We start from the raw sequence: 24,092 nt of genomic DNA, 5'->3' as shown, positions 1-24,092 counted from the left end.
TATTATTATTATTATTATTATTATATTAACTTTTTGTACCTTTGACTACAGTGCATCAGTAGACTTACAAAGGTAGGGCTGCTGTATTTCTTGGATTTTTAAAGCATTTATTTTATTTTTAAAATTGCCCTACTTGCCATACGTCTGGGTTTCCCCAGACATTTTGCCCATTCAGCAAAAATCTGGCCAGACGCCATTTTTGGAGCCCAATTCCCAGATGTGTCCAGGAAAACACAGATGTATGGCAGCCCAAACAAAGGCTATAACCTTTCTACTTTGTTTTTTCCACTGCTTGAAAGGACTAGGTTGTCCTTTTAAAGAGGTAGGGTTGACTTGTTTTCTTCTGCTGCTGTTCTGCTTTCTGTCTTCCATTTGTCACCATCTAACCAAGGATCTCAGTTGGTCCCTTCTGCCTCTCTACAATGTAGAACATACATCTTTTTAAAAGCAGATTAAGATAAAAGTAGCCACAGGCTTGGTAACATCTACGATTACATCTATGGTGTCATATATCATATCAATAAGAACTGACTCAGATTTGACATGGGATTGGATATCCAAGTATACATATTTTATGCCATTTTAGGCATCATAATAAGTTAAACTCTCTGATTCCAACCCAACCAAAATAAAGCATTTTAAATTCCATTGATTTCAGATTTTAAAATAAATTTTATTAGAGGTTATAGAGGACAATACAAGACTTAATATCAAATATCTTTTTAAATCCATCATTAGTCTAATAAGACAAAAACATAGCGAGGGGGGGAAAGGAAGAAAAGAAAGAAAAGAGAGAGAAGAGATAGAAAAATGTTTAAAGAGAAAAGAGAAAATAAACAATACTTACTTAATTCACTCTAATACAATACCCAACTAAACCACTTTCTATAATCAAACATTATCTTCAGTCCCCAGTTCCAAATGTCATTATTTCATTTCCTTTTTCACACAAAAACACTATGAGAGGTTTCCAATCTTTAGCAAATGTTAATGACTCTTCTCTGATTAGAAGAGAAGAAGAAGAGTTTGGATTTGATATCCCACTTTATCTGAAGGACTCTCAAAGTGACTAACATTCTCCTTTCCCTTCCTCCCCACTTACAAACACTCTGTGAGGTGAGTGAGGCTGAGAGACTTCAAAGAAGTGTGACTAGCCCAAGGTCATCCAGCAGCTGCATGTGGAGGAGGGGAGACGCGAACCCGGTTCCCCAGATTACAAATCTACCGCTCTTAACCACTACACCACACTGGCTTTAATTTAATAATTTAATAATTTAATAATTTAATAATTTAATAATTTAATAATTTAATAATTTAATAATTTAATAATTTAATAATTTAATAATTTAATAATTTAATAATTTAATAATTTAATAATTATTACTTTGCAATTGATTATGGGAGGGTTATGCATGAACTTAAGTTGTCTCCTTCTGAAATCAGTGAAACTTTTGTGTCTGCTTATAACTGAGTCCAATCCAGTAAGTGGGATTGCCATTTTAAGTGATTATCTTTGGCTTGATAATTTCTTTGTTATCTGTAGAGTGTCAAAATCCCAGTGATCTCTCAAATGAGTTTATGTGTTCCCAGCTCAGATTCTGATAATTTCTCAGACTTACACATACCAATATTTTGATGTGATGGTTGACAGTACCAAAATACATGCCAATAAGTTGATCTACTTGCCAAGCTCAAACTAATAATTAAATCAAGCAACTATTGCCGTCTTTTATCTTGGCCTTTTCTGACAGATACTGTTAGACAATAGAGTTCTGCCGCTGCCAGCATTATGTTCTCAGCCTTTGGTTACTGTCAGATACCGCTGAGAACTAAATTATGCCAAGTTTGGTGGGTGGAATATTAATACAATATGGCATACTAGCAAAGTTTAAGTATAGCATTTATATGTTATGAATATCTCTCAAACTGTTCCACTTTTGGCAAAGCCTTTTCTGCACTTCAAGGACTGATATAGTTTGGAATTTAGAAGGGATGGTTAGGGATAGAGGCGTAGCAAGCCGAAGTGGTACCTAGTGTGGATTTCCCCACACACACATCTGCCCCACCCCTTCAAGTCACAGAGAGCGTTTTGTGTTCCCCCACAATGCTTAGCGGCACCTCATTTGCATACAATGAGGTGCCGCAAAGCATTGTGGGGGAACACAAAACGCTTGCTGTGACTTGAAGGGTGTGGGCGAATGGTACCCCAGGTCCAGGTGGACTGAGTAAAGCAAGCACAGGTAATGTTTAGGAAGTGCTGTGGTGAGTCCTAAGCCCAAAGCCACAGGATTTGCTCTGGCTTGTGCTTGAGGCTCTAGGTGGAGGTGCCAAATGTCGCCCCTTGAAGATGGCACCTTTGTACCCCCTGAGAGGGCAGTGCCCTGGTGAAATGTGCTAGGCTGCTGGGTGGAGCCCTGGCTGGGCAGAGCTGTGCTTCTGTGGCTGTTCCCAGCAGGAAAGGAAAAAGCAGGCTGTATAAGCCAGCTGCTGCACTGAGCAACTTATGAGTTGTGGGGTGGGGATGCTGAGAGTCACCCCCCTCCCCTGGAACCCGGGGTGGCCCATCCCCCCGCCCCCCCCCCCAGCGACGCCCCTGGTTAGGGAGGAAGTTGTCAAGAACATAAGTCAAGGGTGGGATAGCTTTCATAAATGGAAATGATGAAATGACTCTCCATTCCTATCCCCAGTAAAGGGTACCTGAGGGTATATTTCAATGCATACATCCAAAGAAACATAAAGCAAACTTAAATCCAATTGAAACCAATTGCCATATAAGGGTTTATTATTTATCTCTAGAGAGCCTGCTATACAAAAAATGAAGGGACAAGCACAGGCCCTATTTTCAAGGCCTGCAGTCTAAATAAGGCAAGGCACTCAGTGAATGGGCCTGGTGGGAAACGGTCACAGGGTGATATCAGAGACTGAACGTTGAATCCTGTGTTCAGACAGGTAAAGCCAGACCTTCAAGAAATACCTTCTCCCTCTTGCTTCTGCAGGATTCATGCAATGACAACAGTGGCACTTCCTAAGATCAACTTCTTATCTCAAATTATATCAAGCAGAATCTCTTTAACAGAAATATGTGACAATTTCCACCACAATCAATCATATGTGCCAGCTCCTAGGGGCCGAGGCAGTTTTGGTGCCCCCCCCATAGTATTTTTTAGGGGGGGCATTTTGAAATGAATTAAATGCTTGACAATTGACTTCAGAAAGTTGACAAGTGCTGTGCATTTTTCTTCCATAGATTTAGGGAAGGGTGCTTTGGGGATAAAGATTTATCCATTTGTCTTTTCTGAAACTGTTGTGTTGGGTTGACATCTAGTATGTACATCACCCATGAGTTGCGTGACATGTTTGTCGTTTTTTAAAAAACAAAATTTAAAAGGCACTTTTGTGACCAGTGTTAGCCAGTGTGATTTATCAGGGTGTTCCCTGCACATGCTCAGTAGGAGCCCATTGTAAGAGCTGGTTGAGTGGAGTGGGGAGGGATGGAATGAAAAATTGGGGGGACAGGCAGATGACAGATTGTGGCCGTGTAAGACCCAGAAAATGCCAAGGAAAGAGGGGAGATGAGAGAAATGACATCCAGTATACCTGAAGGAGCGTCTCCACCCCCATCGTTTGCCCGGACACTGAGGTCCAGTGCCGAGGGCCTTCTGGCTGTTCCCTTGCTACGAGAAGCCAAGTTACAGGGAACCAGGCAGAGGGCCTTCTCGGTAGTGGCACCCGCCCTGTGGAACACCTCCCACCAGATGTCAAAGAGGAAAACCAACATCTGAAAGCAGCCCTGTTTAGGGAAGCTTTTAATGTTTAATAGATTATTGTATTTAACATTCTGTTGGCAGCTGCCCAGAGTGGCTGGGGGAAACCCAGCCAGATGGGCAGGGTATAAATAATATATTTATTATTATTATATTATTACTACTACTACTACTGCTACTACTACTCCCAAACTAGGCTTCTCAGCTTTGAGCATTTACAGCTCAGGTGGGCCAATAAGTTCAAAGTTGGCTATGAAAGAAGACAAGGTGCAAAAATCACAGGAGATGTGTAGAAATAGTTTGAGGGACATGGAGGTGATAAGGAAAATATCCCTGGACTTCTGACAGATAACTTTTTAAAAAATATATTTTTATTGAAGATTTTCAAAGGTAGTACATTGTCTCTTTCGAATTTTTACAACACAAACAACTCATAATCCATCTACTCTCAGCATCCAGAACATCATAACCAGACACTGGAAAGACCTGTCAGGAGTAAACATGGACCAATGGTACCAAGCAGTATGGGAAACAGCCCTACTAGAAAAACTAACCAGTAAGCTGAAACTGACACGGGGGACAAACTGAAGAAGACACCTTCACCCCGTATGGTTCCCCTTCATCACATACACAGCCCACAAGACAATGACAAAAATCTACCGACAGCATACAAATCAATATGGCTAACCTAACAGATAACTTTTGAAGGCACAGGGGGAAGGGAGATTTAGGGAGCTTGGTGTGTGCTTCATCTGCTGAATTTCCTCTTTAAAGCAGGGTGGGGAACATTTTTCTGACCCGACAGGCCAGATCCTTATCTCTCCAACCCTGGCAGGCCAAATTTGACAGATAGGCAAGGAAAGGGAAAAGTTGGGAACTTTATTTCTAATGTCTTTCTGTTGTTCTTTTCTTAAAATGAACCGGTTGTTACAGGTAAGAAGGAGAATGGCCAGTAAAAGTTGTCACTCTGTTAGAGAAATTATAGGAACCTTGTAATTGCAACTTGCATGATAGGGTCAGTTACATAGACTCCATGTGTCTTATTCCAGTGAACAGACAAATCTCAGGCTTAGGTCTACCACTCTGCCACTGCCAGCCAAGCTTGTAGACTAGAACCCACGCCATGAGCTGTATCAAAACCTCAACTGGTAGATTTTGCATATTGTGCCTCCAGATTGTCACTGTTTTGAGGGAGGGGTTGAAATTTAGGTTTGTGCAATTAAGGTGGATTAAACCACTCTTTCACCCCAGCACAATAAATCCACTTTTCATTTTTGGACTTTTTGCCATTAGAAATGTGGTGGGGGGAAATTCCCTGAAAAGTATGGGATGAACGAACGATTAATGGGAAGCTGTATGATCACCCCACAAGCGTATCAGGAGGAATTGCTCATTGTTGTATAACTGCCCTGTAAACAAATCAGAACAAATGCTCAGCGCAGACTCAACAGAACAGCCGCGAAAAGCTTTGTGCAAAGCAAATTGGGAGGAATGGTGAATAAATAGATCATATGGAGATGTGCGTGTACAGGAGAGAATTGTAAACATGGAGGCCAACAGCAAAGGCGTCTTGTGGCACCTTGGCTCCTCATAAACATGTATGAAACAGCCTATAGTCTTTAGAAAGACAGGACCTTGGAAAATGTGTGATCTTTGTAATTCAAAGCATGTGATTCCACACAGAACTGGTGTCCAAAGTGAAACCATAAGTCATGAAACCACGCGGAGGGAGACGCATGGCTTCTGTTACGAGCGCCTTCAGAGAGCATGTGTGCGTGTGTGTATTCAAATGGTTCTGTTTAGAGGTTATAAACAAAAGGCAGCTCTCCCCCCGTTGTAGTAGAGGGTGTGCTACCAGATCTGGGATACAAGTGACATCAAAGCAACTGCGCTAATGAATTTCCCTTAGCATTCATTGGCTCTATAAATGTGCTCCATCTAAGTAAACAAGGCCGCTGTTGTTGGGAATTGAAGCAGTTGAAAAGTTGGAATGGTTTAAAAGAGAAGTTAAAAGAAAAACATTTCCCTTTGACTGCTTCAGAGTTATCAGATAGGCACATGGGTGTCTGTGGGTAAGAAGCAAAGGGGGCACTTAACCACCCCCAGTCCTAAATGTAGGTATTAATGTACACACACACACACACACACACACACACATTCAGATTGTCAACAGGATGTTTAGAGTGATATCTGAAACAATCCAACAGTTGTGGCTACCGACTCTGATTCTCTGCACTTTTTGATGAAGTCTTCCTGGTCTAGCAGCAGGCAGCTCAGATGAATGACGCAGCTTCTGATTGAATGATGCTGCTTCTGCAAATGTTGTAATATTTGGAAACCCTACAAAAATAATGATTATATAAGGAGTTGTGGTGCTTTGTTATGATCAGCTGAAAGGTTTGGGGGTTGCTGCTGGGCCCAGTTCTGCTTTCAAGGGGCAGGTAGAGGCAGTGGCCAAGAGTAGAAACTAAAAGGGCTAACACAGGGGTAGGCAACCTAAGGCCCATGGGCCGGATGCGGCCCAATCGCCTTCTCAATCCGGCCCACAGACGGTCTGGGAATCAGGGTGTTTTTACATGAGTAGAATATGTCCTTTATTTAAAATGCATCTGTGGGTTATTTGTGGGGGCCTGCCTGGTGTTTTTACATGAGTTGCTTTTATTTAAAATGCATCTCTGGCTTATTTGTGGGGCACAGGAATTCGTTCATCCCCCCCCCAAAAAAAAAAATATAGTCCGGCCCACAGCTGAAAAATGTTGCTCACCTCTGGGCTAACATGTTGCTCAGGGAATGGGTAGAGAGAAACTCCTTTCCTTGGGAAACAGAAACTTAGTGCTACTGTTTTGATTGGTTCAAGGAGGTGGGAAGACACAAGGGTTTTCTATACAGTCGTACCTCGGAAGTCGACGGAATCCATTTCATAAGTCCATTCGACTTCCAAAATGTTCAGAAACCAAAGCATGGCTTCTGATTGGCTGCAGGAAACTCCTGCAGCCAATCGAAAGCTCCAGAAGCCGCGTCGGACGTTCGGGTTCCAAAGAATGTTTGCAAACTGGAACACTCACTTCCAGGTTTGCAGCGTTCAGGAGCCAAAAATGTCCAAGTACCAAGGCGTTCAGGATTCAAGGTACGACTGTACAAGTTTGCTAGAGAGAGACAGCAAAGAAGCAGAGCTATTTCACTTTCTTTCAGCTATGGATTTCGGAAACTGCTTTAAAAAAATCAGAAAGACAGCTTAGCTTGAGAGCCCTAGACACGTCCTGAAGATACTACTTCATGTATGTCCTTATATGGATAGCTCGGTTGGTTAGAGCATGGTGCTGATAATCCCAAGCTTGCAAGTCTGATATTCCTGCATTCCAGGGGGTTGGACTAGATGATCCTCAGAATCTCTTCCAACTCTACCAATTCTATTATTCTAAGACATTGTGCAGGTAGCACCCAAAATGTCTGCCTCGAGAGACAGTAATCTCCAAGGGCAAGGCATGAGAACATCCCAACGGAAAACACGGAGGCAGCTACCAGTCCAGTCCAGCAACTGATAGGAGGATTTGCTCTCAAGATATAGCTCCCCAACTTGAACAACAGGAAAAGTTGGGCATGGGTCACTATATATTAAGAGCAAATCCTCTATCAAATGTGAGCTGTTTACACAATGCTGGACCCCTACAGAAAGTTACGGCTTCAGGCATGATAGTACAGCTCCCAAGGGCATTTTCCCATGCATGGCTTTCTAAACATCTTCCTTAGTTAGCACACTCTGCTGCTTTGAAACACCAAGTTGTGAAATCCGCTCCACTTACCTGTGGGGAGGAGTTGCGGTGGACCGCGTGGTCGCCTTCTCACTTCCGGGTGGGCGGGGGACTTTGTCCCTCGCTGCCCGAGGATTCCCGGCCACGTCAGCAAACAGCTGGCCAACTGGCTGGCTTGGGGGGGCGTGGCCGGGACTCCCCTTTAAAGGCAGAAGTGCGAGCCGGAGGGTATTCCGTTAAAGGAATCCGGGGGTGCGGATCTTGTCCGAAGCCTGGGGCGGGGCTAGGGCCATGCGCGACCCCTTGGGAACCCAGGGGGAGCTTGAGTTGGTGTGAATCGACGGAGCTCCCCCTACCAGTGGTTTACCCTTACTTGACTTCCTGCTCTGCGGGCAGGAGTCAGATATAGTCAGGTCCACTCAATGCCTAAGCCAATACCGCTCACATTCTGTAACCAATAAAGTTGTGGCCAAATTTTGCCCAATAACATTAACCTTATATCCTGTGTCCTTGTGTTTTATTTCATCCTTGAGGGGCGGCCGCGGGGTCTCGACACGCAAACATGAAACTCATGTTGTGGACCAAGGATAGATGGGGGTTCAAACATGGTAGGAAAAGAAGGTGCACAAATCAGGAGCACAAATCAGGGCAATCTGTCCTCAAGCAACCTTTGTCCATGGCTTATTCATCAGCTTGGGTAAGAGTATAACAGCCCTGGCAAAGTAAATTACAGTGGTATCTTGGTTCTTCAACTCAATCCGTTCCGGGAGTCCATTCAACTCCTGAAACCATTCAAAAACCAAGGCAGGAGCTTCCTGCACTCAATTGGAAGCCGCAGAAGCTGCGTTGGACGTTCGGCTTCTGAAAAACGTTCGCCAACCGGAACACTCACTTCCAGGTTTTGTGGCATTCGGGAGCCGATTTGTTTCAGGAGCCAAGCCATTTGAGTACCAAGGTACACTGTACTTCTCACTCATTCTGGGATAAGTCAGTGGCAGCAGAGATGTTACATCATGTTCCCTCAAAGTAGCAACATCTACCTTGTAGGTTCATGAGAAACTCACAGAATTATCGCACTTACAGGGCCTTAGTTTGACTTTGTAAAGACTTGCAAAGACCTTGATGCTCAGGAACTGCTTCTATTTCTGTGCCCATAAAAGTGAGATCCTGCTATCAGGATTTTGCTAGAAACTTATATGGTGCTGAAGAAATATCCCCTCCCCCCTTTGGAATCAACATCCTAGACCAACTTCCATTCATTCTTGTAGTATCAAGACAGAAGAAGTACATTTCCCCCCATTTTCCTGAGACTTCAAGGGGGTGGGGGAATGAAATCTTGAAAGAAGAGATGCAATCCAAAGGGAAACTGGAAATTCTCAAAAGCATCAAAATACATATAAATACATATAAATTATCAAAGGAGAACAAAGACATGTTTTATTTTTTTCTTCTACAAAAATCTTCTCCTAGGCTATAACAATGCATTACTCAGGCACAATCAATATATCTGAGCTTGAGAACCAAAGTACTTTGAAATAAATTAGACTAGTAGAGAGAAGAAACAACAAATTAACATGATTTTAAACACTGCTTAAATTTTTATGAACTTGGACCTTGAAATGTTATGATGAGCTCCCAGGAGCCTGTGCTAAATTTGCCAATAATTAAGAGTTGCACTTTCATGTTCCCTCTGATGTGAAAGGTTGGAAATCAGTGTGTTTGCTATCTTTATGGTCATACTGATATATCTTTAAAATAATTGTTTATTTTCTTAATTATTAATGAAATTCTTTAAATGGCTCTATTAAATTTTATTTGTTGGCTTGTTCCTCCACCTCTTGCTGTTAATATCCTAATGCTTGATTACTTTAGATTACTTAGAAGGAATGGCAAATATAAATAAACCCTGAAACATGCAGCTCTGAGGATTTGCAAGTACCATCCTCTGAAGTATCCTGGGGAACAAACAAACTCCAACAATTTTACCTGCTTAAATAACAGGCCATTCATGAAAGTGGCAAAGGGATTTTTCAAGCATTCTGTGGTATATTCAGGACTGAATATAGTATCTGGACTGTTGCTGTTTTAATCATACTCTTGGGCTGCAATCCTGTAGCCACTTTCCCAGGTGTAAAACCCCTTGAACTCAATGGGACTTCCTTCTGATCAGGCATATATAGGGTTGTGCAGTTAGTCCATCAAAAAAGCCCTATCAAAAGAGGTCAACTTACTTCAAAACTCAAGGTGAAGGCAGCTCTAACTCGTGACCTGACACCACCACCCCAGCAATTTGGAAACTGTGCAGCAACATTGTCAGTTTCAAGATGCCCTCTTTTCAAAGGGGGCAGGGAAGGGCTCCCAAAAGCTCACTGCAGTAATTTCAAACATTCCCCGTTGGCTATCTTTGCAGGCTTTTAGCTGCTGGGAGGAGCAGAATTTCTCTAGACAGCAGGGATATGTAAAATAAGACTCCGGCCCAATTATTACTTATGGTATGATTTTTTTTTTAAAAAAAGACATTGTTATCAGGGCCTCACTTTCATCTGAACTTAATATTTCTAAAACAAATAAAGATGCAAAAGATGTCTTGTAAAGAGAGAGGATTTTTGTTCTTCCCGCCATCACTCTTTTGAACTAAAGGGCTGTGGTGATTTCTCTCTCTCAAACAGAAAGCCTTGGTATTCTGACTTCCTCCGCCAGCCTAAAATTTCAAATGATGTTGCCCGGCATGCAAATGTTCACGCCCTCTTCTCTCTTAAGGGTGTATCTGAGCCAGCACTGTCTCAGGTCCATGCAATCCTCTTCGCTCAAGAATGCCTTCAGCACCAATGTCTTCTTGCTGAGTTGCACCATCATGGCACCAGAAGAACTGATTGCTAAGTTGCTACAATCATATACACCAGGCACGTCCAACTCCCAAGAGACTGTGAGCTACTCACAGTATAGAAAGACTGGCTGTGATCTACCCATTGTCATTGCCAAGAGTTAGGGAAGGGTTGGCCAAAGTTGTTGAGCTATTTTGGGAGGGATCTAGAAAGAACACCAAGGCGGTCAATAAACCGCAATCAACCTGGGACACCCCCACGGTCAACCGGTGAATCGCGATTGACCTGTTGGACATGCCTGAGATACACCCCTCTCCATTTTTCACATGGTTAGAACAGGGATAGCTCTACCCTTCTCATCATCAGAGGCACTGGTGAGCAATGAAGAAGCACAGACCCCCATTAAAACGCCACCAGAATCGGTAATCCTTGCACAGCAATGGTATCTAAACTATTCTCGATCTATCAAAATACAGCAAATTCAGAAAGAAGTTTTAATATAGCTGCAAAGGATCTGTGCGTGTCTGGAGCTAAGCTAACCAAGAGTGGTAGTCTAAGGGTTCACCTCATGAAGGAGTGGGGAATAGGAGTGGGTCTGCTTCTGTGCTCTGTATAAACTACTTAGCTAGATAGGCATCTTTAGAATGAACGCTCGACATAGTTTCTCAATCACAGGCTTTCATGGCCAGCCATTGATGTAGAGCCATTCCAGTTTATACCACAGTATAGGAACAATTGCTAATTTAATGTGCAAGATCCAGATGTCTCCCCTCGAGAAAGCGTTTTGTTCTGAGGATATGGCAGTCTTTAAGGTGCAGCAAAATTCTTCATTGTTTTATGTGTTCTTGCATTTCCTGGTCTTTGGAAGCCACTGATTTCCCCTCCCCCTTTATTTTCAGGATAACAGTGTCCCAGATGAAGTTGGCTCTGGTCCACAAAAGTTTATGCCATATTAAATCTGTTAATCTGCCACAAGACCCTTGTGGGATAACCAGCCTCATAAAACCAATGTGCTTAAGTCTAATTAATGCATGAATTGGTAATAATATATAATAATATATAATAATAATAATAATAATAATAATAATTTTTTTATTATTTATACCCCGCTCATCTGGCTGGGTCTCCCTGGCCACTCTGGGTGGCTTCCAACAAATACTAAAATACAATACAAAGTCACAGATTAAAAACTTCCCTAAACAGGGCTGCCTTCAGGTATTTTCTAAATGACAGGTAGTTGTTTATCTCTCTGACCCCTGATGGGAGGGCGTCCACAGGGCGGGCACCACCTACGAGAAGGCCCTCTGCCTGGTTCCCTGTAGCTTTGTCTCTCGCCAGTGAGGGAACCGCCAGAAGGCCCTCGGCACTGGATCTCAGGTCCGGGCTGAATGATGGGGGTGGAGACACCCTTCAGGTATACAGGACGAGGCCAGTTTAGGGCTTTTAAAGGTCAGCACCAACACTTTGAATTGTGCTCGGAAACGTACTGGGATGCAGATCTCTCAGGACCAGTGTTATGTGGTCCCGCGGCCACTCCCAGTCACCAGTCTAGCTGCCGCATTCTGGATTAACCATAGAGGAAGCTGTCCTGCTAGGATTAGCTCACCTAGGAAGGACTAGGTAATCAAGCCTTTGTTCCCCTCCAGTCTACCAGAGAAGCTTAATGTTCCTATATCAATAATTTAGGAATTTTCACCACTGTAACTAACCCAAGTTCTACAGCCTGTGCAACTATTTCTGAATGCTGTATGAAAAGCACAGGAACATGACCTTTGGAGAGTTTGTAAGCAAGCAAAGCATTTTAACTTTCTAAACGTGTAGTCTTTTTTATGCTAGGGTAAGAGGGAAGCTTTGGAAGTCACAATGGCATATTTCAAAGGTCTAACAGTCTGTATTTCCATGGTTTACTTTGCTGCACATTTTGTGATTTTAAATCTCTGCTGGGTTATCTCACCAAAGAGGACTTGCGCCAAACCTGGATTGGCACCCAGGAAGTCTCCTTTCTATCCTTTTTTTTTCCTTGCCACCGACAACCCTTACCTGTTTCTTCTGGGTTCATACCCCTGACTTTTGTCTTGCTCCAGACCTGAAGTTTATCTGAGAGAGGAGGGAGAGGGAGTGTGTGTGTGTGTGTGTGTGTGATGAGAGAGAGAGAGAGAGAGAGAGAGAGAGGAGAGTCAGTAAGAGACCAAATGGGAGTGAGCCCACAGGACATAGCCATCAGTGGGTAGCTGAAATAGATGGGGTTGTCAGCTCAATCTGCAAGGCTACCCAGGCACTCGGGATTTGGTGTTGGATGGAGAGACATGCTAGCTGTAGAGCACCTGAGGCATTACACTTGTGCTAATAACTTTTCTCAGTTTGTGTAGCCTTTTAAATAAACATTAGCCAATAGATGAATGAGTTGCTTGACCTATCCGTAACCTTAATTTTATGAGTGGATAAAAACGTATGAAAATGATTTGCAAAATGTCTAATGACACAGCAGAGAGCACATGTTAATATGGTTTCCTCCAGATATGGTTGTCTGTGATAAACGCTACCAGATTTCCCCCCCCCACACACACACACACATCATATTTTAGGCTACTTACACAAGGAAGACAAATGGGCTTGGCGAAAGGGCATTTCCTTTGGAGGATGCAAGCTACAGACCACCCAGGAGCCATGCAGCAGCGATGGTATCAAGCTGAAAAGCTAGCACAGGGCTTTGCTAAGTCTGAGAATGCAGATAGCCGCGATAGGCGCTCTGAATCCATTATGAAAACATTTTAACATAAATATAAATTTAAAAATAGCCTAGGATACTAGGAGAGTTGCGTGTCCAGTTGATGGTGAGAAATGGACCGTGTACAATGACAGAGCAATGAAGTAAATAAATTAGCTTAGCATTTCAAGAGGTCTTTTGACATCCCCTCTTGCATTAAGAACCCTTGTCGGCTGGCAGTGGCGGTTGCTCTATAATTGTGGTACGTAGCCACAAATGACACTTAACAACGGGGTGTGGGTGTGTCTGTGAGTGTGTGGCTTGTCTGTCTGTCCTCTGTACTTCAGACACCTCTTGAGATATCATCACTGAACTTGGCATAAGGGTTCCTGAGGTGGAAGAGCCCGTTTTCATCTATGATGGTGAAGCAAAATGTTCCAAACTGCACCAATTTGGATGCCTCTTGAGATATCGTCACCCAGTTTGGTGTGACGGTTCTAAGACTGTGTGAAAGATCTGCAAAAGCTAGCCCAGGGGCTGTTTGCAAGAGGACTTTCAAACTGCTCTGCCTGTGCTTGGTAGTCAAACTGAGCAGAATTGAAACCTCCACTCATAAACTGGTAATCTGCAGGGATCCGTTCCACCCATATTTTACCTACATGTGACCTGCTAGGAAAGCAGACACCTGCAGGATTAAAAAGGGAGTGACCAAGACTACATAAATCCAAAGGCAGAATGAGGAGACCTAATCCCATGACTGGGGGGGGGGAATCAGAGAAGAACCAGCTACTGCCCCCCAAGTTGGCCTGTGCTAGAATTTGGTCAGTCTCTTACAATCAGTTATGGCTTCAGTGCCAATAGTCACATTTCAACATTGGGGTTACGGCCCCAATGGCAGCAGTTTCATAGAAGTTATGGGCAGAGCCAGGTACTTTCAGCTAGTATCTTATATTTGGGTAGGTGGGGAATGCAACAGCTACTACTACTATAGTGGTACCTCTGGTTACAAACTTGATTCATTCCGGAGGTCCGTTCTTAACCTGAAACCGTTCTGAACCTGAGGTACCACTTTAGCTAATGGGGCCTCCTGCTGCCACCTTGCTGCCGGTGCACGATTTCTGTTCGCATCCTGAGGTAAAGTTCTTAACCCGGGGTACTACTTCCAGGTTAGTCCGTAACCCAAAGTGTTTGTAACCTGAGGTGTGTGAACCCGAAGTACCACTGTAAAGGTAAAGGTAAAGGGACCCCTGACTGTTAGGTCCAGTCGCGGATGACTCTGGGGTTGTGGTGCTCATCTCGCTTTACTGGCCGAGAGAGCCAGTACAGCTTCCAAGTCATGTGGCCAGCATGACTAAGCCGCTTCTGGTGAACCAGAGCAGTGCATGGAAACGCTGTTTACCATCCCGCCAGAGCGGTACCTATTTATCTACTTGCACTTCATGCTTTCGAACTGCTAGGTTGGCAGGAGTAGGGACCGAGCAATGGGAGCTCACCCCGTCGCAGGGATTCGAACCACCGACCTTCTGATCGGCAAGGCCTAGCCTCTGTGGTTTAACCACAGCGCCACCCGGGTCTCTAGTACAGAAGTACCACTGTACTAGCAGTTATATCTTAACTTGTCGTCACAACACTGAAAGATATGCTTACTATATAGATAGTTTGTATTTGTTTACTCCATGGTTACTACATCCCCCTGTTCAATTCAGCATCGAACCCAAGGTGGATTTGCGGGCAGCTTGCTCAGGAGCCCATCCACACCCTTAACATATAGTTGAACCAAGGTGGTGAATCCATAGCTGTCAACTTTTCCCCTTTTTAAGGGAAATTCCCTTATTTCAAATAGGATTCCTTGCAAGAAAAGGGAAAAGTTGACAGCTATGGGTGAATGAATCACGCCTTCAGACCACACCCTGGGATTAGAAAACAGATGCAAAGTTTTTGCTCAGTTTTATTCCAAACTCAACACTGTATCCCAGTTTCTATGTTCCTACATAGAACGGCACAGGTTGTGGGGGATTAGGAAGCCAGATCTTTTGATTGTAAAATATGCTAAGACATTTACAGCACCTGGCATGGCGGAGATCTAAATTGTGTTATCGTCCTGCAGGTTCCCCAAGCTGCCTCAAACAGAAGCTCAAAACGCCCCGTCGAAGGTGTCAGCAGCCTAAAGTGCTGAATAGCCCTGAGGACAACGTGTATTATAACCAGTTAAATGTGAGTTCAAAGTGGCAATAAAGCAGTTTTACTGGCTTTGTCTCCAGTTAATAATTTTGTTATTGATACCTGTTCCAACCCCTCCAGTTCCCCCGCCCCGCCCCCACCCCATTGCCCCCACCCCACCCTGACGTTCTTAGCTCTCGTCTTGAACATGTGCTTATGCTCTTTATCTGTTGCTTTCATGTCAGGATGTCTGCCTTCACGGTGAATAATTGATGTGGTTTATCAAAGACGAGCAAGATGCATGCTTCATCAGGCTCGCTTGAGCCCTTTGATCAAAAAAATTATGCTGTGACTTCTGATATTATCAGCATCTGCTTGCATTCAACACAAAATCACTTTGAATTAAAAATTAACGACTTGCTGCCTTGCTTTGACTGTGTGTTCTTGGCCCTCTCCACAGGGAACTCTAGAATATCAAGGGAGCAAAAGGAAGCCAAGAAAACTTGGGTAAATAGCTATCTTCTTAGTTCTAAGCAACTGTAAACAGAAGAAGGTCCTTTGTGATATTACAGAAAACGCACAAACTTTCTGGAGAGAATTCTAAAAATAAACAGCCAGACTATCTCAATATAGCAACCTTGGGTATTCTGCTACAGAAGCAAACAGAAAACTGCATCTAATCTTGTCTGTTAAAACGTGGCAACCATCTCTTACAAGACTGAGGGCAACCAAACAGGTTCTTCTTGACGGAATTTCTGCAAAGTTTTTATTTTTCTTTGTTTGTTTTGTAATGGGTTGGATACAAGTAGTGAACATCCATTTAAGATTTCCTTTAGTATGTTAAGATCCTTTGTTGTTTTTGTGTTGTTTACAAACAATAATTCAACAAGTTACCACTATTACTACTACTTTTTTGTGTATGCTATCTGGGAACGGCATTTTGTCTTATAGAGAATCATGCTAGCAATGCAGTTACCTCCTAGTGCCATATAATAACCACTCAGGGCAAGACCAAGGGAGCCTGTTGAGCAAGTGGAAAACACTTCCCTTCACACAAGGGAGGAGGCCTCCAATTTCTACCAGTGTGTCTCTCACCTAAAGCCCCCATAATACCCCACACTGTTCCAGAGCATCTCCTGATCTACCAGAACAGCTTGGGGCAGGGAAACAAGGAGCCACAGCAAGGAAGAGGAGGCAGGAAACCTTCCTTGTGTGAAATTCCCCTTGCAGTTCTTAGGATCCATCCACAAAGTTTAAGCAACCCATAAGCAGTGGTGCTTGAAGTGTAGGTGGGTTGCCACAAGGCAAGACACAGTGATAACAGCAGAACGTTTATTGAACTAACAGAACTGGACAACAGGCAAAGCAACTGCATATGCATTTCTGAATGCCTGGGCCACTCCCACTCCCAACATGATTGGCTGTCTAAACTTCCAAGCTGCGAATCATGACTCAGATTTTAATGGCCAATGGCAGAGGCCCAAATCCTGAAATGTTCTGTGATTGGCTATCATGTATCGAATCAGAATACAGGGGCTCAGAATTCTTAGTCCAGACTCAAGCTCAGGCATACACAGACCACTGAATGCATAACAGTGCTATTCCATTACACGAGCATCCGTTGACTACGTGTGCGACGCCACAGCATAATTGCTGGGGTTTTGTCATTGATCAACTGTCCACGGAAGTGGAACCTTCTCACTGTGTGAAGCTGTGAGTTCTATGAGTTATTCAGGAAGCATCTTGGTCATTTTAGAAGTATGACTGATCACCTAAAACAAACAAGGACTGCACTTACTTTGTATGGCATGGATGGTTTGTAAGAACATTTGACAGAAACCAAATCATGGCTTTCCTCACTATAGAAACTTTGAAACACTGTAAATCCAAACTGTATTATTGACTAATGATTCATACACAGCTCCTAAGCAGGAAGTGGGGCTGTGTTCCTGGGTTTTAAAGCCTGGAAGAGTCCTAAGTCAAAGCCAACACCTTATATTGATCCCAGTGACTTTAGGGAGTTAGTGCATGTCTACTTTGAAGTAGGCCCCACTGAGTTCAGCCTGACTCACTCCCAGGTTAATGTGCATATGATTGCAGCCGGAGTGTATTGTTCTTCACCTAGGGTTGCCATATTTCAAAAAGTGAAAATCAACAAAAGTTGTCGAGCTTTATTTGCAAAATCTCAACGCAAAAAATGAGTTTTTGAGCTATTTTTAATGAAATTCGCCAAAATCTACACTTCCGACACGGGCTGCCATACGTCGGATTTTCTTGGACATTTGAGTGATTTCGAGGGCCAAATACCAGCTATGTCCAGAAAATTCATGGCAACTCTGACTTCACCAGCCAACAGTCAGTCATCAAGCACAAGATTGTTTTTGTTCTACCACCCATACGAAAGCACATTTTGTACCCAGTAAACATAAACTTCAAAAAAAAAAAGTGGTGAGCCAATTCAGAATGGTTTGTGGTGTTTCCTTCTTTTCCTCAGGCAAATAAAGTGCTTGACTGGGAGGATGAGTATTACAAATCATTGTCAGCCGCAGATTCCATCACAGAGGAGGAAAACACATTCCAAGCCTTCCTTCTTCCAGAGGAGTGTCCTTTCAAAGCTGAACTTTTACCACTTAACACTTTGGGTACAATGCTGGTAAGAAACTTAACATATGCTTCTCATTTCTGGTTCACATGTGTACATGTGGTATGCACATATGTAAAGGTAAAGGGACCCCGGCCTGTCGCGGAGACTCTGGGGTTGCGGGCTCATCTCGCTTTACTGGCGAGGGAGCCGGCGTACAGCTTCCGGGTCATGTGGCCAGCATGACTAAGCCGCTTCTGGCGAACGCCGTTTCCCTTCCCGCCAGAGTGGTACCTATTTATTTACTTGCACTGCATGCTTTCGAACCTGCTAGGTGGGCAGGGGCTGGGACTGAGCAACGGGAGCTCACCCCATCGTGGGATTCAAACCGCCAACCTTCTGATTGGCAAGCCCTAGGCTCTGTGTTTAACCCACAGCGCCACCCGTGTCCCTATGCACATATGTACATATTACTTTAAATAAATATTTTGGGGGCATCTTAACGTACGCTATTTGACAACATAGGCAGAATAGGAAGAGATTCAACAAATGCTGGTGTCTACCATGCTTCTGTATCCTGCACACACAGCATACATTTAAAGCACAATTTATTTTATTTTCCCCTGCTCTATAATCAAGTTTATTAAGTTTTCAAAAGTTTAGCATTAATCTCAATACATCATAAATTTATCTTTTTCCCACTTCCCACCCACATTTTCCATGGTGTTTTTATTTATCCCCCTCTGCTGCACACTGCCTTTGATTTCTTATCCCATAACAACAATACTGTATTCTCTAAATCCTTCAGTTGCTCATAATTCAAATCCTGCTCACAAGTTCATTTTACTGTAATATTTCCTTAAATAGTCCAAAAGGGCTTCCATTCTTGCACAAAACAATTCATTAGGTTTTCTTATTTTGGCTTAACTTTGCAAGTTCAGCATACAGTAGGTACCTTGGTTCTCGAACTTAATCCATTCCAGAAGTCCATCGACTCCCGAAACCGTTCGGAAACCAAGGCACGACTTCTGATTGGCTGCAGGAGCTTCCTGCACTCAAGAGGAAGCCACATTGGACGTTTGGCTTCGAAAAACATTCACAAACGGAACACTTCCGAATTTGCGGTGTTCGGGTGCCGATTTGTTCATCAACTAAGCCGTTCGAGAACCAGGGTACCACTGTGATCCACTGCCTTGCTTATCCATTCTTCTTTGGTGGGAACTTCTACTTTCCATTTAAAGAACAATTTTACCCCAAAAGAGTCTTGTAAACAGTAGCTTAGGCATCCCACAAAGCTACAACTCCCAAACACTTAACAAACTACAGGTACAGTTCCCAGGATTCTTAATGGAGGGGGGGCTTGCTTTAATGTATGGTATGTATGCAGCCCAAGAGAAGGCAAGAAAAGGTAAATCATAATATAAATGTGCCAGCCTTGTCTCAAAATTATGGCTTGCTTCTATAACAGAATAACTTGCTAACCGTAATGGAATAGAGGGGTCATAGCCTAGTGGCAGAGGAACTGCCTTGCAAGCAGAAGGTGGCAAGCAGAAAGTTCAATCCCCCAGCATCTTCAGGTACGGCTTGAAGAGACACCTGCCTGAAACCTTAGAGAGCCACTGCAAGTCAGTGCAGATAGTAATGAGCTGGATGGAGCAAGGGTCTGAGTCTGTATGAAGCAGCTTCCTCTGTTCCTGTGCCCGGCAGAGTTAGGGTGACTCTAGCAGCTTTTGCCTCGTAAACAAAACGTGACAAAGCATTGGAGGAGGCATTCTGAGACACAGCCAGACTCTGAAAACTGGAGTTGATTCGTAAAGCGAGGAATAATTAGCACAGTGGAGGAAGCTAGTATAGCCTCCGTTCAAAATGCTGAATGCGTGCCTTTTGACGTTATCTTGTCGAACGGTATTTTGTGATAGAACGTGTGGCTCTTATTTCCCTAGAGGAGAAACACGCACACATTTTCAAAAAGCCTAAGCGGTAGAACAGTTAAGAGCTTATTACTGAATCGCTTGATTTAGCATTTTATAACGTGATGTTGGAAACAGTTAGATCGGAGCCAAGACTTTGCAGCACCTCGGGAAAATAAATTACGGTATATGCTCTGTTGTCGGATGCCATTCATGTGGACTCTCGGGTCTCTATGTGTCGCGTTTCAGCCAAACTGTGCACCTGCAGTGGTGTGCATTGCCTTTTCTGACCCCTTGGTATGGGGAAAACAGTGGGCAGCTTAAATGGACAGGAGGCCAAGAACACGTCACATCCCAGGGAACAGAAGCCTGTAACTCTTACCACTAGGTTCCTGATTTTAGCCCTGATAGGCAGTTCCTGATGGTGGGCTAGGAAAATAAGGACGGTATGCTTTCATTGATTTAATGGAAGCGCCAGCTTTTAACGAGTGATGGAAAAATTGAATTGGGGGTGGGCTGTGTTGAGGGCAGAGGCCTACCTAGGCTCCCTTGCGCCCTTGGCAGGAGCTGTATCAGGGCCTCCGAAGCCAGGAGAGACCATGGACCAGAAACTCCAAATGTTTGCTTTCCGTCTCCTTTCACACTTCAGCCACTGCCACCAGGGTCAGGTCTGCTCGGCTCAGCCTCGCCTCTCCTCTCCTCCTCCTCCAGCATTCTGTCTGTCTGTCTGCCTTCCTGCCTACCTCTCTCCTTCCACATGCTGCCTTCCCTTCCTCCTCCTCCTGCAAGTCTCTCCATCTTTCCTCCCTCTGAGCCCAAGCTCCCCAAGATCCCCTCACCTGGCCACCCAGAGCAGCTGAGGAGCAGCCCAGAGACCGTGCACCCAGGTGAGCAGCAGTGGCGGAGCAAAGCCGGAGCAAGCCTTTTTGTCACACACCCTCAGGGATGACAGCCGGGGCGGACCACCCCCACCGCCTCCCCCTTCCTATGCCCCTGGTGAGCATGCTCCTAGACACTCCAAGCCAGAGTGAAGAGGTACAATTTTTCTACCCCCTCAACAGGCCTGCACTCTTGCCAGGGGCCAACTTAAGCAACCCCTACGTATGCCCCTGGTTGAAGGCACACCTGTTTATTTTTATTTATCAGGGTACTTTGGTTCTCAGATATCACTGCAACAGATATTTCAGAAGAAAACTGATATACAGTGGTACCACGGGTTACAAACGCTTCGGGTTACAAATGCTTCAGGTTACAGACTCTGCTAACCCAGAAGTAGTACCTCGGGTTAAGAACTTTACCTCAGGATGAGAACAGAAATCGTGCGGCAGCAGCGGGAGGCCCCATTGGCTAAAGTGGTACCTCAGATTAAGAACAGTTTCAGGTTAAGAACGGACCTCCAGAACGAATTAAGTTCTTAACCCGAGGTACCACTGTATAGCCTTTCTTTCTAACAATGAGGCTTGTGCATATATTTACAGCCCACTTTTTAACCATTATCAGTGCTTATTGTTGGGGTGTGGCTGCATGAAGTTTTGGTGGCATCAAAGAAAAAGACTTTGGCAGCCTGGGCTGCCCTACATCATAATGTAGATGCAGCATTTTAGCAAGACATTGGATAAGGGCAGGGCCGGTCCTATTATGAGACAGATTGAAGTAGCTGCTTCAGGTGGCAAGCATGGGGCACTGTTTAAAAAACAAAAACAAATCGGCTGCTGTTTATTTGATTTTTTAAATATTTATTGTAGGAGCATGAGGTGTCATTCATCTGGTTTGTTTTTTTTAATCCATGCCAAAAAAATTCTGGGTGGGCTGAGGAGGGAAGGGCATACTGAACCAATCACCAATGTCTCCTCATATAGCAAATAAAAGGCAAAGTAATATCCTCCCAAATCCTCAGTGATGAAACTTCAATGATTTCAGAGTCAGAAGACCTACAAGCAACCCAGGCCTCACAACACCCTGTGTACGGGGGTACCTCGGGTTACAGACACTTCAGGTTACAGACTCTGCTAACCCAGAAATAGTACCTCGGGTTAAGAACTTTACCTCAGGCTGAGAACAGGAATTGTGCGGCAGTGGGCGGCGGCAGCGGGAGGCCCCATTAGCTAAAGTGGTTGTTGTTGTTGTTCAGTCGTTCAGCCGTGTCCGACTCTTCATGACCCCATGGACCTGAGCACGCCAGGCACCCCTATCCTCCACAGCCTCCCGCTAAAGTGGTACCTCAGGTTAAGAACAGTTTCAGGTTAAGAACAGACCTCCAGAACGAATTAAGTCCTTAACCCGAGGTACCACTGTACTCTGATGACGACAAGTAGCAGCTGAGGAGAGAACTAGCCCCTCAAAGAATGATCTGGCAATGGCAATGGCAATGAGTGAGCAGGGCCTAAACCAGGGGTGCCATCTCACCCTCAGGATTGGGGGTGCTCGCCACCGTGATGCGGACATGCGACATCACACACCTTCACCTACATGCAGGCATGTGCGAGTGATGTCGCACGTCCGCATTGCAGCAGCTGGCAGTGGCAGCGGCTCCTCTTCCTCCTCCTCTCTGCAGACGGTGAGTTACCTTTTTCCGCGGGGAGGGGCTCAAACTTACATCTGAGGGCCCACTCCCTCTGGAAAAGGGTGCCTTGCTCCATGGCTGCAGAGGACAGAGCTCAACTGCTTCTCTCTCGGAGGCAGCGCCGCAGAGGTTGGCTGGCTGCCTCTCACTTGGGGGGCAGTGCCACTGCCGCCTGCCAGCTTTGCTCATTGACTTTGGGTGCCCGGCCCCCATCTATATTATTGTGGGTGTCCAAGCACCCACGGTCCCCTAGAGTTGGCTCCTATTGCCTACACAGTGTATGCTTTCTGTTTAGAGTCACTGGCAGCACACAATATGGACTAGTGACATGAATTGTCCTGCACGCTAGAGGAATTCCCTTTCACCTGGAATACTGTGTCCAGTTCTGGGCACCACAGTTCAAGAAGGATACTGACAAGCTGGAATGTGTCCAGAGAGGGCAACCAAAATGGTCAAAGGCCTGGAAACGATGCCTTATGAGGAACGGCTTAGGGAGCTGGGTATGTTTATCGTGGAGAAGAGAAGGTTAAGGGGTGATATGATAGCCATGTTCAAATATAAAAGGATGTCATATAGAGGGGTGAAAGGTTGTTTTCTGCTGCTCCAGAGAACGGACACAGGCAATGGATTCAAACTACAAGAAAGAAGATTCCACCTAAACATTAGGAAGAACTTCATGACAGTGAGAGCTGTTCGGCAGTGGAATTTGCTACCAAGGAGTGTGGTGGAGTCTCCTTCTTTGGAGGTCTTTAAGCGGAGGCTTGACAGCCATCTGTCAGGAATGCTTTGATGGTGTTTCCTGCTTGGCAGGGGGTTGGACTGGATGGCCCTTGTGGTCTCTTCCAACTCTATGATTCTATGGTTCCATTTGGTTCATAGGTATCAAGGTGAAACCTGCTGATGCATTCAGTTAAAGGCGGTTTGCTGTTTTCCTGCTTTTCACTGGGAGACTGGATCGAATTTTCCTGAAAGCCACACTTTGTGGAAGTTAAAGGATGGAGACACTGAATTTGAGTAATTTTGTTCTACTATTACTTGCTGGCAAACAGCTAGAGAAAAGCAGTCTCAGAGGCGTTTTGATCCCTGTGGTTGGGACTGGCACTGCAAATGCTGGCTGCCATTCCTTATCATTCCTTCTCAGCCTATCGTTGCAAATAAGGGATTGTCCTCCCCAAAGACCCTGTGAAGGAAGAGCACCGCTCTGGTCTTCCACCACCCAAAGAAAGGGACATAGAAATATTAAGTACAAGGGGTTTTCATTTTATTCCCACCCCACCCCCCAAATCTCTTTATTGGAATACTGTCAACCAAGTTTCACAATACATTGTATTACTTTGGTACGGGGGGGGGAGGCAATGGATTTCTGTCAAGAAAGTAGTTTGCTGTAACCAAAGGTAAACTGATAAGTACAAGTTTGCAAGTGCAAATCTCTCCAAGCACCCGGCTGGTCCTGTTTAGCAGAAATGTCAGAACTGTGCAACTGTCAAGGCCAGGGACAAGTCAAAGATTGGCATCGAGGGAATCGAGCCGAAATTCAGAACAAGGGAACCAAGGAAGGAGACACTTCTATACCCAGCACAGCTCTGAACATGAAGTCTTTATAGCCCTTCCTGTTCAGGAGAGCCAATAACGCCGGGTAGTAAAGTCACTCCAATACTTGGTAGTCGATGGATGTGGAGAAATGCCACCTAGATCCTATAATAATATGTTATTATATACCCGCGCTAATCTGGCTGGTTTCCCCAGCCACTCTGGGCGGCTCCCAACGAATTATTAAATAATAATTTAAAAACAATATATATAATAATAATAAATAATAATATATAATAA

General features: G+C 44.4%; 1 protein-coding gene across 1 annotated transcript in view; it reads left to right on the top strand.

Annotated features, from left to right (window-relative positions):
* Positions 1–17,831, top strand: part of MYO3B (myosin IIIB) — a 222,882-nt gene extending 205,051 nt beyond the window's left edge. The window contains 4 exon segments of the mRNA XM_033168350.1: positions 15,156–15,262; positions 15,669–15,734; positions 17,703–17,786; positions 17,789–17,831. Coding sequence (XP_033024241.1) covers positions 15,156–15,262; positions 15,669–15,734; positions 17,703–17,786; positions 17,789–17,827 — 296 coding nt within the window. The 3' untranslated portion in view covers positions 17,828–17,831.
* Positions 17,832–24,092: the final 6,261 nt, after the last annotated feature.

The sequence above is a fragment of the Lacerta agilis genome, chromosome 1, assembly GCF_009819535.1.
Source record: "Lacerta agilis isolate rLacAgi1 chromosome 1, rLacAgi1.pri, whole genome shotgun sequence".
NCBI lineage: Eukaryota > Metazoa > Chordata > Lepidosauria > Squamata > Lacertidae > Lacerta > Lacerta agilis.
Note: the sequence above shows the minus strand (reverse complement) of the source record. Positions and strands in the feature narration are given on the sequence as shown.